Here is a 14,313-nt window from a genome sequence, read left to right on the forward strand (position 1 = left end):
CTCTCATAAATGAAAACTAAAAGTAGCAATAATGGGAGGGCAGACGACGACAAAAAATTCCTGAGTAATTGGGCAAAGCTGTAAAATTATAGAGCGCGATATCTTTTTGAGACAAATAATTGCCCCAATTTTCTGGAAAAAAGTTGCACACACTTTTCTATCCAATTTTCTCCCTTCCCTTCCTCTCCTGAAGTCTTTGACTCCTTTGCTGGAGTCCTGTTCTTTGATGAGGAGTTAAGGTGAAAGGTTATGGGTTCGCCTGGTGCCTTTGATGAATCTTGCAGGCACTGGTGAATGAGCGGTGCCTGTGCTAGGAACATAGGAACAGGAGTAGCCCATTCAGCCCCTCGTGCCTGCTCCGCCATTTGATAAGATCATGGCTGATCTGTGATCTAACTCCATATACCTGCCTTTGGCCCATATCCCTTAATACCTTTGGTTGCCAAAAAGCTATCTATCTCAGATTTAAATTTAGCAATTGAGCTAGTATCAGTTGCCGTTCTGCTGTTATGTAAGCAAACACTGCAGCTGATTTGTGCACAGTTAGGACCCACAAACAGCAAGTGAGATGAATGGCAGTTAATCTGTTTTGGCGGTGTTGCTTGAGGGGTGGACTATTGGCTAGGACACCAGGAGAACTCCCTGTTTTACTTTGTAAACATGCCATTGGGTCTTTTCCGTCCACGTGAGCAGTGAGCCTTGAACCCAACAGGGATGGAATTTGCATGCAACATACAATATGAAAGAGTCCCAAAGAAAAGAATTTAGTTGGGAAGAAACAGATAGTGCAAGGTGCTGCATGTTTTAAATGAAAAAAATGGGCAATATTTGTAGTCCATGGTGTTGAACTAGCTCCGGGTGAAGTTGTAAGAAACCCAAGAGTGTTAGCAGACTTTGCATTTAACAGATTTGGTCACTGCAGAGCAGTAATCAACAAAGCAAAAAGAATGCTGTCCTATGTTTCTAAGTCAGTAGAGTGTAAATCAGCGGATGCAATGTTAAAGCTTCAGTGCTCTGATCAGAGTACTGTGTTAGTCACTAAGGTACAAGAGAAACATTCAAGCCCTGGAAGTATTATAAAGAAGAGCCATGAAGACTGGTCACTAGTGTCAGGAGAAGCTTGGTTTTTAAAGGAGGCAGCTGATAGGGGAACTTGTAGGAAAATATAAAATATGAAACAGTATAGAAAAGTAAATCTAGGACAATACTTCAAGGCATACCCTCACATTAGGACAAGGAGACATAGTTTGAAACTGGTGAAAGGTAAATTTTTGCTGATGACAGGAAACTTGTTTGTGCAGTGAGTAATCAATACTTGGAATGGACTTTTAGGGGTGTAGTTGGATTAATTTGAGAAACAGTTGGATGTTGTGATGGGGAGATCGGGAATGGACTGTAGTTTTTCCCGAATGGACAAATCAAGCTGGGCCAAGTGGTTTTCTACATTCATATTTATCCTGTGATCTTGGACATAGAGTCTGGTTTCCTGTCTCTCTTTTGTCTTCATTCCCTTCCTAATCTGTTTAGCCAGGCAAACTATCTGGAACTGTTATCAGTTTTGCCTTCTCTTTGCAATTTCAGGACTTGGTTTATTATTGTGACTCAGAGACTATAATGTCAACCAACTTATTGTTATCGTGGAATTTCCCCTTGAATTCACATTTTGTTTTTAGTTTATAGGCATTGCTGTGCCCTGATAAACACTCGACTGGGTTTGTTGAAAAATTTGTGCTTGAATCAGGACTTTTAGAAGCCTTCAAATGGAAAGGCCAACTTGCAAATTTGATACCGCAACCCATTTAATGCAAGAACAGCAAAATTCACTTAAACAGATACATTTTCTATTAAAGTGATTCAGTTTTTTAAAATTCATTCATGGGATGTGGGTGTCGCTGGCGAGGCCGGCATTTATTGCCCATCCCTAATTGCCCTTGAGAAGATGGTGGTGAGCTGCCTTCTTGACCCGCTGCAGTCCGTGTGGTGAAGGTTCTCCCACAGTGCTGTTAGGAAGGGAGTTCCAGGATTTTGACCCAGCGACGATGAAGGAACGGCGATATATTTCCGAGTCGGGATGGTGTGTGACTTGGAGGGGAACGTGCAGGTGGTGTTGTTCCCACGTGCCTGCTGCCCTTGTCCTTCTAGGTGGTAGAGGTCGTGGGTTTGGGAGGTGCTGCCGAAGAAGCCTTGTGCTTCCTGTAGATACACACTGCTGCCACGATGCGACGGTGGTGAAGGGAGTGAATGTTTAGGGTGGTGGATGGGGTGTCAATCAAGTGGGCTGCTTTGTCCTGGATGGTGTCGAGGTTCTTGAGTGTTGTTGGAGCTGCACTCATCCAGGCAAGTGGAGAGTATTCCATCACACTCCTGACTTGTGCCTTGTAGATGGTGGAAAGGCTTTGGGGGGTCAGGAGGTGAGACACTCGCCACAGAATACCCAGCCTCTGACCTGCTCTTGTAGCCACAGTATTTATGTGGCTGGTCCAGTTAAGTTTCTGGTCAATGGTGACCCCTAGGATGTTGATGGTGGGGAATTCGGCGATGGTAATGCCATTGAATGTCAAGGGGAGGTGGTTATTGCCTGGCACTTGTCTGGCGCGAATGTTACTTGCCACTTATTGGTTTATAACACATGTTGCTGCCTGCAGGTGCAATTTGACAGTGGGTTGTCTGTACTCGTGCTAAGCATTTAAAAACATAGATAATGTTGGCTTATTGTCACCCAAGCACCATGTGGTTTGGTACTAAAACCGATAGGGTCCCAAGTTTAATCCCCTGGTTTGTCCTTTGTTACGTCAGCTGGGAGGCCGGGAGCGTCCCTACACTCAGGAGGGGAAAAAATCATCCATTCCCAACACTATCGAACGACCTCTGTGGGCTGAGTGTATGCTGTCAGTGCGGACTTCAAATAGCCTGCTGGGTAAATGTACCATGTGGTGTGCTTAACACATAAAGAATGGTGCATTGGGTAAGGTAGGACTGCCATGGAACCATACAGTAACCTTCAGGAGAGGTGGACGGCACATTCAATAAAAGAGTTAAAGGTGGGGGGTCAATGCAGTGCAATGGAATTCTTTACTTGATGTCAAAATGCTTTTATCAGGGAGACAAGTGCATTTCTGTTTTTAATTATAGTATAAACTGGTGTACAAAGGTCACTGTGCAATGAGTATTTCTGACTATCAGAAGGATCCTCAAATGGGAGCACAGTTTAGTATACCTGTCCTATAATAGACAAAAAATTTTGATAGATTACTGTTACCTTAAATGAGTAACATCTTCCAGGGTGTCTCAGGCTCTCCATCCATGTTCTGCCCAATCATGAGATGTTGTCAAAACTAGAATGCGTTACTATTTCTGTCCTTCTCTGCTGTCCAGTGAGAGAAAGCATGGGAATGCGATCCCAGCAATCAAAGAACAAATGAAAGTGGTCTATTAAAATGATAGGACTCATTGTACTATAAATCCTATAGCTTCCCGTTGTCTCTCCGCCCCCCCCCCCCAACACACACACAACCCCAGCTTTCTTGTGGGGAAGTGGCTGGCCTCCATTTAGCAAGTGCTCATGATGGCACAGGTGAAAGTAAGAGTTCACCACGTAAGGAAGTGCAGACCCACATATCATCACCGCTTGGAGTGGCATGTTGGATCACTGCTGAGAGTGACCCTAATTGGGGTCATGACCCTTGGCAAAATGTTAATAACTAACTTTGCCTTAGATTGTTTTTTCAAAATTTGCAAATGATCGGATTTTTATAACAGAAAGAAGGAGAATTCCTTTTAGATACAAAGGTAAGATTGCGGATGAAGCTAGTTCTTGCTTTTTGATTGCTGGCACTTTATACCAGTGCAGTGCTGTTTATAACCTGACATGTTACTGTACCATGAGCAATGGCACGTTCCAATTTTTTCCATGCAGAGTCACAGAAATAAATATTCGCACGGGCTGTAGGACTCGCTCATTAAAGTAGGAATAAGCGGTGCCAAAAGGGCTCCATAAATTTAATGCTGTATCGCCATTTAGTAGGATTTTCAAGATGGCAGCCGGTTGTATCTGCAGAACGTGGCTCACCACCACCTTCTCAAGGGCAATTAGGGATGGGCAATAAATACTGGCCTTGCCAGCGACGCCCACATCCCATGAACAAATAAAAAAAAAGGAGAGGCAGTTCACATAATATAATGAAGAATAGCACGGTGCTTGTATTGATCTCAAAGAAAATGACAGAAAAGCATTTAAATTAATTACTTAAAGAAAATCATCCTCGTAATTTGCTGCTTAAACAGAATGCACTGGAACAGCTAGTTAATTCCAGTCAAAGAAGGAAGACGTCATTGGGTCACTATGTGTAGCAACATCAGAAATGTGTAAAAAAGGAACTTGTTTTTGATGTCGACACACATAGTGACCAAAGCAATTCTTACCCATAAGGGCAATCTTCTTAAGTCAGTCCTGACTTTGTTATTTGTAAATTATCAGGTCACTTTTTCCTTCATCAAATATACTGGGGTTTCCCCTGCCATCTTTCTATATGCAGTTTTCAACAGGATGCATTGGATTTTGCTCCAACATGCCATTGCTCTTTGTTTGATAGCAATACCATCTACACATAGTGAACACAACTATATACTGTATTGAGGCTCAGGATGGGCAACACTGTTCTGTACAGAGAACATACCATTCCAAATTTTAGGAACGCTTTAGTTGTTGGATAAGTGCATGCTCGTTCTGGTTTTTGTTGTGCGTTTTTTGTATGTTTACAGTATAATTGTTTTTTCAGAAAGCTGTCAAAGTTTATCAGGATTAGGACATTTAGAAATTAAAATGTCAGGTTTCTTTTAAATATTCAGTCAGAATATCAAAAGACAGGACTATATTCTGAAGTACGCTGGAGGTGTTGTGGCTAATCCTAGCCAACGACCTTGTGTAAGGAGATAAACGCAGACTTTGATGTTTGGTTTTCTGTTGTGTACGCAGAGCAACTGCTTTTATCGTAAGAAGAAACCAGATGCATTAGACTGATCCCAGAGTAAAAGTAATATTGAAGGGAAAGCTAAAAGTTTATTAGTGAGCCTTTGTCTGAGTATCTGCCAGTTCCTTATGGTAAAAATGACATGTGTTTACGTATCTGAGGATAACGATACCATTGGTACAAAGCGATTTAGATTTGCACCACCACTATAATCGTAGCGTTAATCCGGAATCAAAGGCTCAACCTGATTCTAGAACAAGGCAGAGTAAAATTCCCTGGAGGAAGGAATCCAGAAATGTATGGCCAGCCTATCAGGGTAATCATAATCATTAGCCCCGTTTCTCTGCTGGGTTTTCAAAGTGCTGGATGTCAACTGGACTCTTACCCCAACTTCAGTGCTCAGCTGAGTGAATAAAGAAGATGAGGGGGTAGAGATTGTGCCTCATTTTCCAGCTGGAAAACTGGGGCAAAAAGGAACAATTTTGGGGTGCAACATCATGTGCCCGATCTGCACCTGCGTTATGGGCGCTGCCATATTGGTAAAGGCGGCTTTGTATGCATCCCGGGTGGCTGCCTAAAGCAGGTATTAGGCCCCTTACATGTGTAATCGAGGGGGTCTAATGCCTGTCTTAGGCCCTCTTGCAGACATGGGTTTGGGATGAGCGGAGCAAGTGCTGGGCCCCCTTCTCTCATGTTTCTTCAGTGGGCGTGCCAACAAAAGGTAATTGTTTTTAAAACAATTTCAAAAGATATTGCTGTGGAGCCAGGAGGAGCAGGAGTGTTCCACTGACTCCACAATACTCAAGATTCCGCCCTCCCCCCGCCCCCCCCCAATAGTCCCAATAGCCGCTCCACCCTCCCCCACACCTTCCCGAGACTTACCTTCAGACCATTGACAATGAGGCAAGCAATCTGGCATTTCACCTTTGTAAAATGGGCAGGCTACCGGTGGAGGCATGACAGGCTGGTCTCAGGCCTCCCGGTTGGGCTGCAGGCACCATGCACGGTGCCAATTTCAGCCTCGAAAACGGGCCTAAAGGAATTTCCACACCAAGACTTTTGTACAACAGTATTGTGCCCGTGGTCCGTGTCCTGCATTCTCGGCAGCAGCCCTTTTGCAGAAGTTGTTCTGAAAATTAGTGGAGGAACGGACTAACGCCTGGCCTCACTAGGAAGCATGAAGTATCTATTTCTGAACAGCAAGTCAGATATCTAACACAAGTAGCAACTGTCTTGTATATAATGTGATCTTCTAAAATGAGATCTAGAGAAAGATGGGGTATTATCAGGTCCATTGCTCCATTTACACTCACATCAGTTGCTGGTCAGAAATTGAGCTAATGAACCTGGCGGCAGGTCACAAGTTCAACACAAAATTGGGGTTCTGTTGCCACGGGAACAAAATAAGTCAAACAGTTTACTTTCCTAACTTCAGCCAATGATGAAAGAAGTTTGCGTTTGCCGTTGCCTGAAGTTTCTATACAAAAAATAATCAGAAAAGGAAGGATAAGTAAATAAAATAGCCACTGTACAGGCAATAGTGAAATTTTAAAAAATTGAAGCTGATTTTGTCACATTTAAGAGGGGGGAGGGAAGGGGAATGTTCGAAAGGAAAATTAAACAGAAAGACTTGATTTGAAGCTGCCAACATTAGTCTGGAAAGAACAGAACTTCCAGGTTTGCAGCTCAGTGCAGTCGGATCCTCAGGAGATAAGAGGTGATGGTATTTGCTATCAGTCCCTCTGCAACCGGTGGAGACACTGCCTCTAACAAGCCCCTCTGACTAGAGCCCCCTGGACTTCATTGTTAAAAGGATATAAATCTCAGCACTTTGACATTTTCAATGTTGACATTTCTGAATAAAACAGGAAGTGAACCGTAGAATGTTACTGAATGTTGCTGCTCTAAGGAGCCGTAGTAAGAATAAACGTAACTGTGAGGTGATCTGTTTAGTCCACATTCGCTTAAAACCAGAACATAGTGCTTGATGCTAATTCACGTGTCTGCCTCACCTCTTCTTCTTCTGCTTTTACTGTACTGAGATGCAAGGCTTGGGGCAATAAGCACAAAATCTGCTTTATTCCCTGGGTCGACAAGCCCTCACTAAATGGCATGTTTGTTTTCCAGAAGTTGGACCGCAGGACATTGATCTGCTCCGTCTGGTTTCAGAAGATTCTCCTTATGTATCCACGGTTGAAGGACTAGATGGAGGAACTGGGTTCAATTTTCACTCCGGTTTCATCCCCACGGCGTACCCAACTAGAACTCTCTTTCCAGAACCATTTTACCAAGATTTTTCTGTCCTAGCAACACTGAAGCAAAACAATCAGAAGGGTGGGGTGATCTTTGCTGTCATGGATTCTGCTGAGAAAGTAATTTACCTCGGGGTTAAACTGTCCCCAGTGAAGGATGGCATCCAGACAATCGAGTTTTACTACACGCCACCTCACTCTGAAGTTTCCGAAAAAGTGACATCCTTCGTGGTGCCAGCCAGGATCAAACGATGGACAAGGTTTGGTCTCAGTGTTGACGGGAACATGGTGACCCTGTACCAGCAGTGTGGAAGGCCCCAGCGACTTAGACTCAAAAGGACATCTGAGCCTTTGAAATTTGAGCCAGATTCTAAAATATTCATCGCTAATGCTAAAAAGACGGAAGGGGACAAGTACACTGTGAGTTCTCCTTATGTGTAGATAAAGCCGGTTTGTCTTTCATAGAATCATAGAATCGTTACTGCACAGAAGGAGGCCATTTGACCCATCGAGCCCGTGCTGGCTCTTTGTAAGAGCAATCCAGTTAGTCCCATTCCCCCACTCTTTCTCCGTAGCCGTGCAAACTTTTTCTCTTCAAATATTTATCCAATTCCTTTTTGAAACCCACGATTGAATCTGCATCCACCACCCTTTCAGGCAGCGCATTCCAGATCATAACTACTCGCTGCGTAAAAAAGTTTTTCCTCACGTTGCCTTTGGTTCTTTTGCCAATCACCTTAAATATTTGTCCTCTGGTTCTCGACCCTTCTGCCAATGGGAACAGTTTCTCTTCATTTACTTTATTTAAACCAGTCATGATTTTAAACACTTCTATCAAATCTCCTCTCAATCTTCTCTGCTCTAAGGAAAACAACCCCAGCTTCTCCAGTCTATCCACGTAACTGAAGTCCCTCATCCCTGGAACCATTCTAGTAAATGTTTTCTGCACCCTCTCTAAGGCCTTCACATCCTTCCTAAAGTGCGATGCCCAGAATTGGACATAATACTCCAGTTGTGGCCAAACCAGTGTTTTATAAAGGTTCAGTTTAACTTCCTTGCTTTTGTACTCTATGCCTCTACTTATAAAGCCCAGGATCCTGTATGCTTTTTCAACTGCTTTCTCAACCTGTCCTGCCACCTTCAAAGATTTGTGCACATGTACCCCCAGGTCTCTCTGTTCCTATACCCCCTTTAGAATTGTACCTCATTCTTCCTGCCAACATGTATCACTTCGCACTTCTTATCATTAAATTTCATCAACTATGTGTCCACCAATTCAACCAGCCTGTCTATGTCCTCTTGAAGTCTATTATTATCCTCCTCACTGTTTACTACCCTTCCAAGTTTTGCATCATCTGCAAATTTTGAAATTTGTCCAGTACACCCAAGTCCAAGTCATTACTATATATCAAAAAAATCAGTGGTCCTAGTACCGACCCCTGAGGAACACCACTGTATACCTTCCTCCAGTGCGAAAAACAACCGTTCACCACTACTCTCTGTTTCCTGTCACTTAGCCAATTTCGTATCCATGCTGCCACTGCCCCTTTTATTCCATGGGCTTCAATTTTGCTGACAAGCCTATTTTGTGGCACTTTATCAAACGCCTTTTGGAAGTCCATATTCACATCAATCCCACTGCCCTCACCAACCCTCTCTGTTACCTCATCAAAAAACTCAATCAGGTTAGTTAAACACGATTTGCCTTTAACAAATCCGTGCTGGCTTTTCTTTATTAATCCACTCTCGTCCAAGCGACTATTAATTTTGTACTGGATTATCGTTTCTAAAAGCTTCCCCACCACCGAGGTTGAATTGACTGGCCTGTAGTTGCCAGGTTTATCCTTACACCTTTTTTCAGGTCTAGTTTATAGTTTTCAAAGTGTAGGGGAGTTATCCAAGCAGCAAGGTAATTCTTCAATGTAATTTAACTTGTATGAAGGTCTTATGTTAGATAGATGAATACCGTAGTTCAAAAGATTGCCTACTAAGGATCCTAGATTAAATTAATTTGACCTTCTTAATCTCTCAATCCAGCTGCTAGTAGACATAATTCCACTGCCCTCAAATTCTGTGACATTGATTCAAAAAATCTTGCTCAGGGACCCTAAATAGGATTGAGAGTGTGGGAGCAGTGGGTTATGTGGTCACAGCACTGGAAGGGGAGCTCAGGACCAAGAATGCATCTTCCTCACTCATGCCAGAGATAACCGAGATAGGAGTGCTTGATGACGTCATTAGCTGCAGAGTGAAAAGATTACCTGTTTCATAGTGTATACTTTGAAGAGCAACAAGCACTTACATAAAGAAAGTAAAAGAAAAGAGACTTATAAAGCAGGTTTGTTGGTCAGCTGGGAACGGTTTTAAATCATAAGTCCTTGAGGGCGAAATTGCTTTCAGGGACTTGAGCATTTGACTGCAGAATTGTCCGGAAACTATGGGGGGAATTTTAACTTTGGACGATAGTTTAAAATGAGCGAAATTGGCCATTATTTGCCTGCCCCCATTGACTTCATTGGAAAAAGAAATCCAATGGGCGATAACGAATTGGCCGCCCGCTGTGCAGTGCACAGCAGGCGGCCAATTCGTTATCGCCCATTTTACACTGTTGCCCAAAGTTAAAATGACACTCTGTGAGTTTACTGTGACGTTTCTGTCAGACTGTGTGCACTTTATTTCATTATATTTTCTGCTCCTGATTTTTCTGGTGTTTTCTCAGTGCAAAGCCAACCTAATGTGAGACTGCTTCTTCAAAGCTTTGTGGGCGCTTCACAAAATGTGTGGTAGAACCAGCACTATTTCATTGAGAAAATCTATTTAAAACCTTTATGATGGAAATTTTGCAAAATGGTGTCGGTTTTATTTTGGAATTTTAAATATTTAAATCCTCTTTTGCTAAACCTACAGAGACCCTATTTTTTTGTCGGTATCTGTATAACTCAAGGTACGATTGTATCACAATGACGTGGACTATCGGTGTTTCCTCCATGAATACCCTAGTTTCACATGGTGTCCCATCTAATTGACAAAACTCGTCACACATATGACTGGAGGGTTGGATTGTAAGATAGGGCTGGAAACCAGATTCCTAGTAAATGTGACTGAGTAATTGAAGGTGTCAGGCAATGTCAGAATGGTGTCTGTTACATGCTTGACCAAGCGATTGGCATGTCAACAATGCTGGGACTCAGAATCCCTGCACGTATAGTTGGGGGAATTGGAGTGTCAGGTAACGCTGGAACAAAAACAACAACAACTTGCATTTATATAGCGCCTTTAATGTAGTAAAACGTCACAAGGCGCTTCACAGGAGCGATTTTCAAACAAAATTTGACACCGAGTCACATAAGGAGATATTAGGACAGGTGACCAAATGCTTGGTCAAAGAGGTAGGTTTTAAGGAGCGACTTAAAGGAGGAGAGAGAGGTAGCGAGGAGGAGAGGTTTAGGGAGGGAATTGCAGAGCTTAGGGCCCAGGCAGCTGAAGGCTAAGCCAACAATGGTGATGTGATTAAAATCGGGGATGCGCAAGAGGTAAGAATTGGAGGAGCGCAGAGATCTCGGTGGGTTGTAGAGCTGGAGGAAGTTATGAAGAAAGGGAAGGGTGAGGCCATGGAGGGATTTGAAAACAAGGATAAGAGTTATAAAATTGAGGCGTTGCTGGACAGGGAGCCAATTTAGGTCAGTTAGAACAGGGGTGATGGAGTTAGGATAGGGGCAGCAAAGTTTTGGATGAGCTCAAGTTTATGGAGAGTGGAAGATGAGAGCATTGGAATAGTCAAGTCTAGTGGTAACAAAGGCATGAGGTTTCAGCAGCAGATGAGCTGAGGTAAGGATGGAGACGGGCGACGTTACGGAGGTGGAAGTAGGCAGTCTTGGTGACGGAACGGATATGTGGTCGGAAGCTTATCTTAGGGTCAGGTCTGGTCTGGTTCAGCCTCAGACAATGGCCAGGGAGAGGGATGGAGTTGGTGGCTAGGGAACGGAGTTTGTGGTAGATTGGACTATCAGGCAACACTGAGATTCTAACTAATGTCAGTCGTGTCTCAGTAGATAGCACTCTCGCCGCTGAGCCAGCAGGTTGTGCGTTCAAGTCCCACTCCAGAGACTTGAGCACAAAATCTAGGCTGACATTCCAGTGCAGTACTGAGGGAGTGCTGCACTGTCGGAGGTGCCATCTTTCAGATAAGATGTTATCCACCCTCAGGTGGATGCAAAAGATCCCATGAAGAAGAGCGGGGCAGTTCTCCCTGGTGTCCTGGACAATCTTTATCCCTCATCCAATATCACTAAAACAGATTATTTGGTCATTGTCACCTTGTAGTTTGTGGGGCCTCGCTGTGTGCAAATTGCCTGCCGTGTTTCCTACATTACAACAGTGAGTACATTTCAAAAGTACTTAATTGGCTGTAAAGCACTTTGGGATGTCCTGAGGTTGTGGAAGGCGCTATAGAAATGCAAGTCTTTCTTTCTTAATGACACTGACATTAAGCAATTGTGAAGCAATTGTACTATCGGTTACCTTGCTCATTGTGTTGGGTTTTACAATAAATTTTGAAGATTGATAACACAATTCAGTTTGTCAGTAGGACGACAATAGTAACAATAGCAGCTGTCGCTATTACTGTGTTACAATTCCTTCTGAACTTTTTGTTCTATCACTTTGCAGACAGCGTGAAATCAAAACAAAAGGTTTGACTTTTGGAAACTACAACTTAGTCAAGGAGACAAAAACAAAAGACTTTATATCTCTATGTTTAGACTTTCAGGAAATAGAAAATTAAATTCTAGGAAATATTTAGGACACCTTGTATCTTCTTGTGGTGATGTGGAGCAGGGTAATGATACACTGCTGGGACATTCAAGGTTGGTCCAAACATACAACAAATGTCTCACATTTTTTAAACCCTTTTCCTTAAAAATGACAGTATCCATTTGCTGCCTAACTCGATGCAAATTTAGAAAATAAGCTCAGCCTCAATGATACAATTTTGTCTTTTTTCTATAGAACTATTTCAACAGTGTCACAGCAAAGATCTGAAGCACAAAACATTTGGCAAATAATAGAGAGTACTAATATAAAACATAAATAAAATTATCCTTCTTAAGAACAGTCATTGTGGTTGAACAACAAATTTCTGAAAGGCAAATCCACCTGTTTTTGTCATCTTATAACTCCTTCATTGTCATGTTTTGATTTGAATGTACAGGACTGGAAGAGACCACTGCAATCCATCTGGCCAGTCCTAGTGTCTATCCCACCATGCCTCTCATACCCCACTTTCAAATTTTTCGCCAGTTACTTATCCAGCTTTCTCTTGAATTTGCTGATGGACTCGACCCCTACTGCCCCCCTTGACAGTCCATTCCACGATTAAATGTCCATCGCTTGCTGGAGGACAGCTGTTTCCTTCACCAATACAATATTAAAATTCAGACTCTGAATTAAGATTCAAGGGACCCGAATGCCAGAACCTCTGAGTCCAAACACAAGATATCTGCATGCTTCATCCCTGCTCGTCTGACCTGCCCCTAACGTCATGTTTTGTTCTTTTTCAGGGAGCCATTCAGCATTTGTCCATCACACCAGACCCTGACGATGCAGAGAAGCAGGAATACATGAAGTGTGATGATAGCGTGGTTAATGGAGGTGATGATGAAGATGACCTAGAGGTACGAGTTGCAGAGTTATTGGCACTGGGTGTTGCAGAGGGCTCGAACAATACTTTCAGATATATCCACGTGGCAGGTCAAGAGGGCACAGGTTCAGGGATGTGAAAGTATTGTTTTTAAACAGAGGTTGATTAACAGCTGGAACGGGTTGCCGGGAAGGGCGGCTTAGTCTAGCTACTGGACTCACCAATGAAACAGTTAGATACTAAAATTGAAAGATAGCTGGGTTCATGTTCCTGAAGGGTGGGATCACGAGGGCTGGAGGGAATTCTTCATCTGAACTTATCTTTTGATCTTGCTGATCTGTAAACACTGTCCCTCCAGCTCTGGATCTTGGTTTCATTCCAGAATGGTAGGGTGGAAGCCTCTTCTTTGACAATAGTTGGCACAGAACTGACAGTGGTAATAACAGCAGAATGGTGTAGGAAAAAGATGATTCTCTCCGGTGCAGTTGTACTAGTAACTCCCTCTGGGGTTGGGGTTAAGGCTCACATTAATCCCAGTAGAGCAGAAGGACCTATAACTGTGCACCTGGCGTGGGCTATACCTAACCTCAAAGTGCTTGTTGCTGACATTGGCTGTCCCATTCTCTACCCTAACGAGCACTATGAAACATTAACTCACTACTCAAACAAAAAACAAGTATTTCATAATTGTAGAATGTATTGAAGGACATCACATGGTTTTATTTTTATTTGTAACCAGTGAACCCTGTATTGCCGTCTGCCTGTCAATAACTGAGCTTTGAAACAGTCGCCACAGAAGTATAAACTCACTACAAATAAAATGTTAGATATGGCTGCTAGCCCAGTTCCACGGGACATTGGCATACCCGTGAGTCTCTAAGAGCTCAGTTCCTGATCTCAGCTATGCCACCTGGGGAGGGGTTACCGAGACAAATTTCTCTGACAACAGGAAAAATCAGAGGAAGAGCCACCTCATGCCATCCACATAGCATTCAGCTCAAGACCACTGGTGTGGAGACTTTCCAACTCTCAGGTAAGGAATGATGCATTACATTAGGTAGCCTACAGTCACACAGACCTCACTATAGACTAACTTTAAAGCAGCTTACTTTCGGCTGTATTGGATTCTTCCTCCTATCATTTTCCTTGCTCATCTAGAACGAGGTGCTCTCATCACAAAAATCAACAAAGCTTCATTGTTCAGGATTTGACTAATTGGCGTCTTTTCCCACCACAGTTTTCTGGTGTGTCAGATATCACGGACCTTGACGTTCAGGTCACTACATTACAACCGGTAAGTGGAGAATACGTAATGGAGCTGACACATTTTTACAGAGGGGAGTTTTTCAACCTCATTAGGTTGATTTTAATTTTTGATGTTGATTGATTGGATCTGAATGAAAGTTTCTGTAATTTTAATGTAAACACAGCTTGAATAATATAATATGGCCCC

General features: G+C 43.0%; 1 protein-coding gene across 3 annotated transcripts in view; it reads left to right on the top strand.

Annotated features, from left to right (window-relative positions):
* The window catches only part of LOC137299888 (collagen alpha-1(XVIII) chain-like), a 75,512-nt gene that overhangs the window by 6,179 nt on the left and 55,020 nt on the right, over positions 1–14,313 (top strand). For 2 of the 3 annotated variants that reach the window (XM_067968864.1, XM_067968865.1), the window contains exons 2-4: positions 7,098–7,642; positions 12,781–12,894; positions 14,098–14,154. In XM_067968864.1, the coding sequence (XP_067824965.1) occupies positions 7,098–7,642; positions 12,781–12,894; positions 14,098–14,154 (716 nt within the window). The remainder of the gene's footprint in view (positions 1–7,097; positions 7,643–12,780; positions 12,895–14,097; positions 14,155–14,313) is intronic. The other variant, XM_067968866.1, reaches the window with a different exon arrangement.

This window comes from Heptranchias perlo, chromosome 30 (assembly GCF_035084215.1).
Source record: "Heptranchias perlo isolate sHepPer1 chromosome 30, sHepPer1.hap1, whole genome shotgun sequence".
In the NCBI taxonomy this organism is placed as follows: domain Eukaryota; kingdom Metazoa; phylum Chordata; class Chondrichthyes; order Hexanchiformes; family Hexanchidae; genus Heptranchias; species Heptranchias perlo.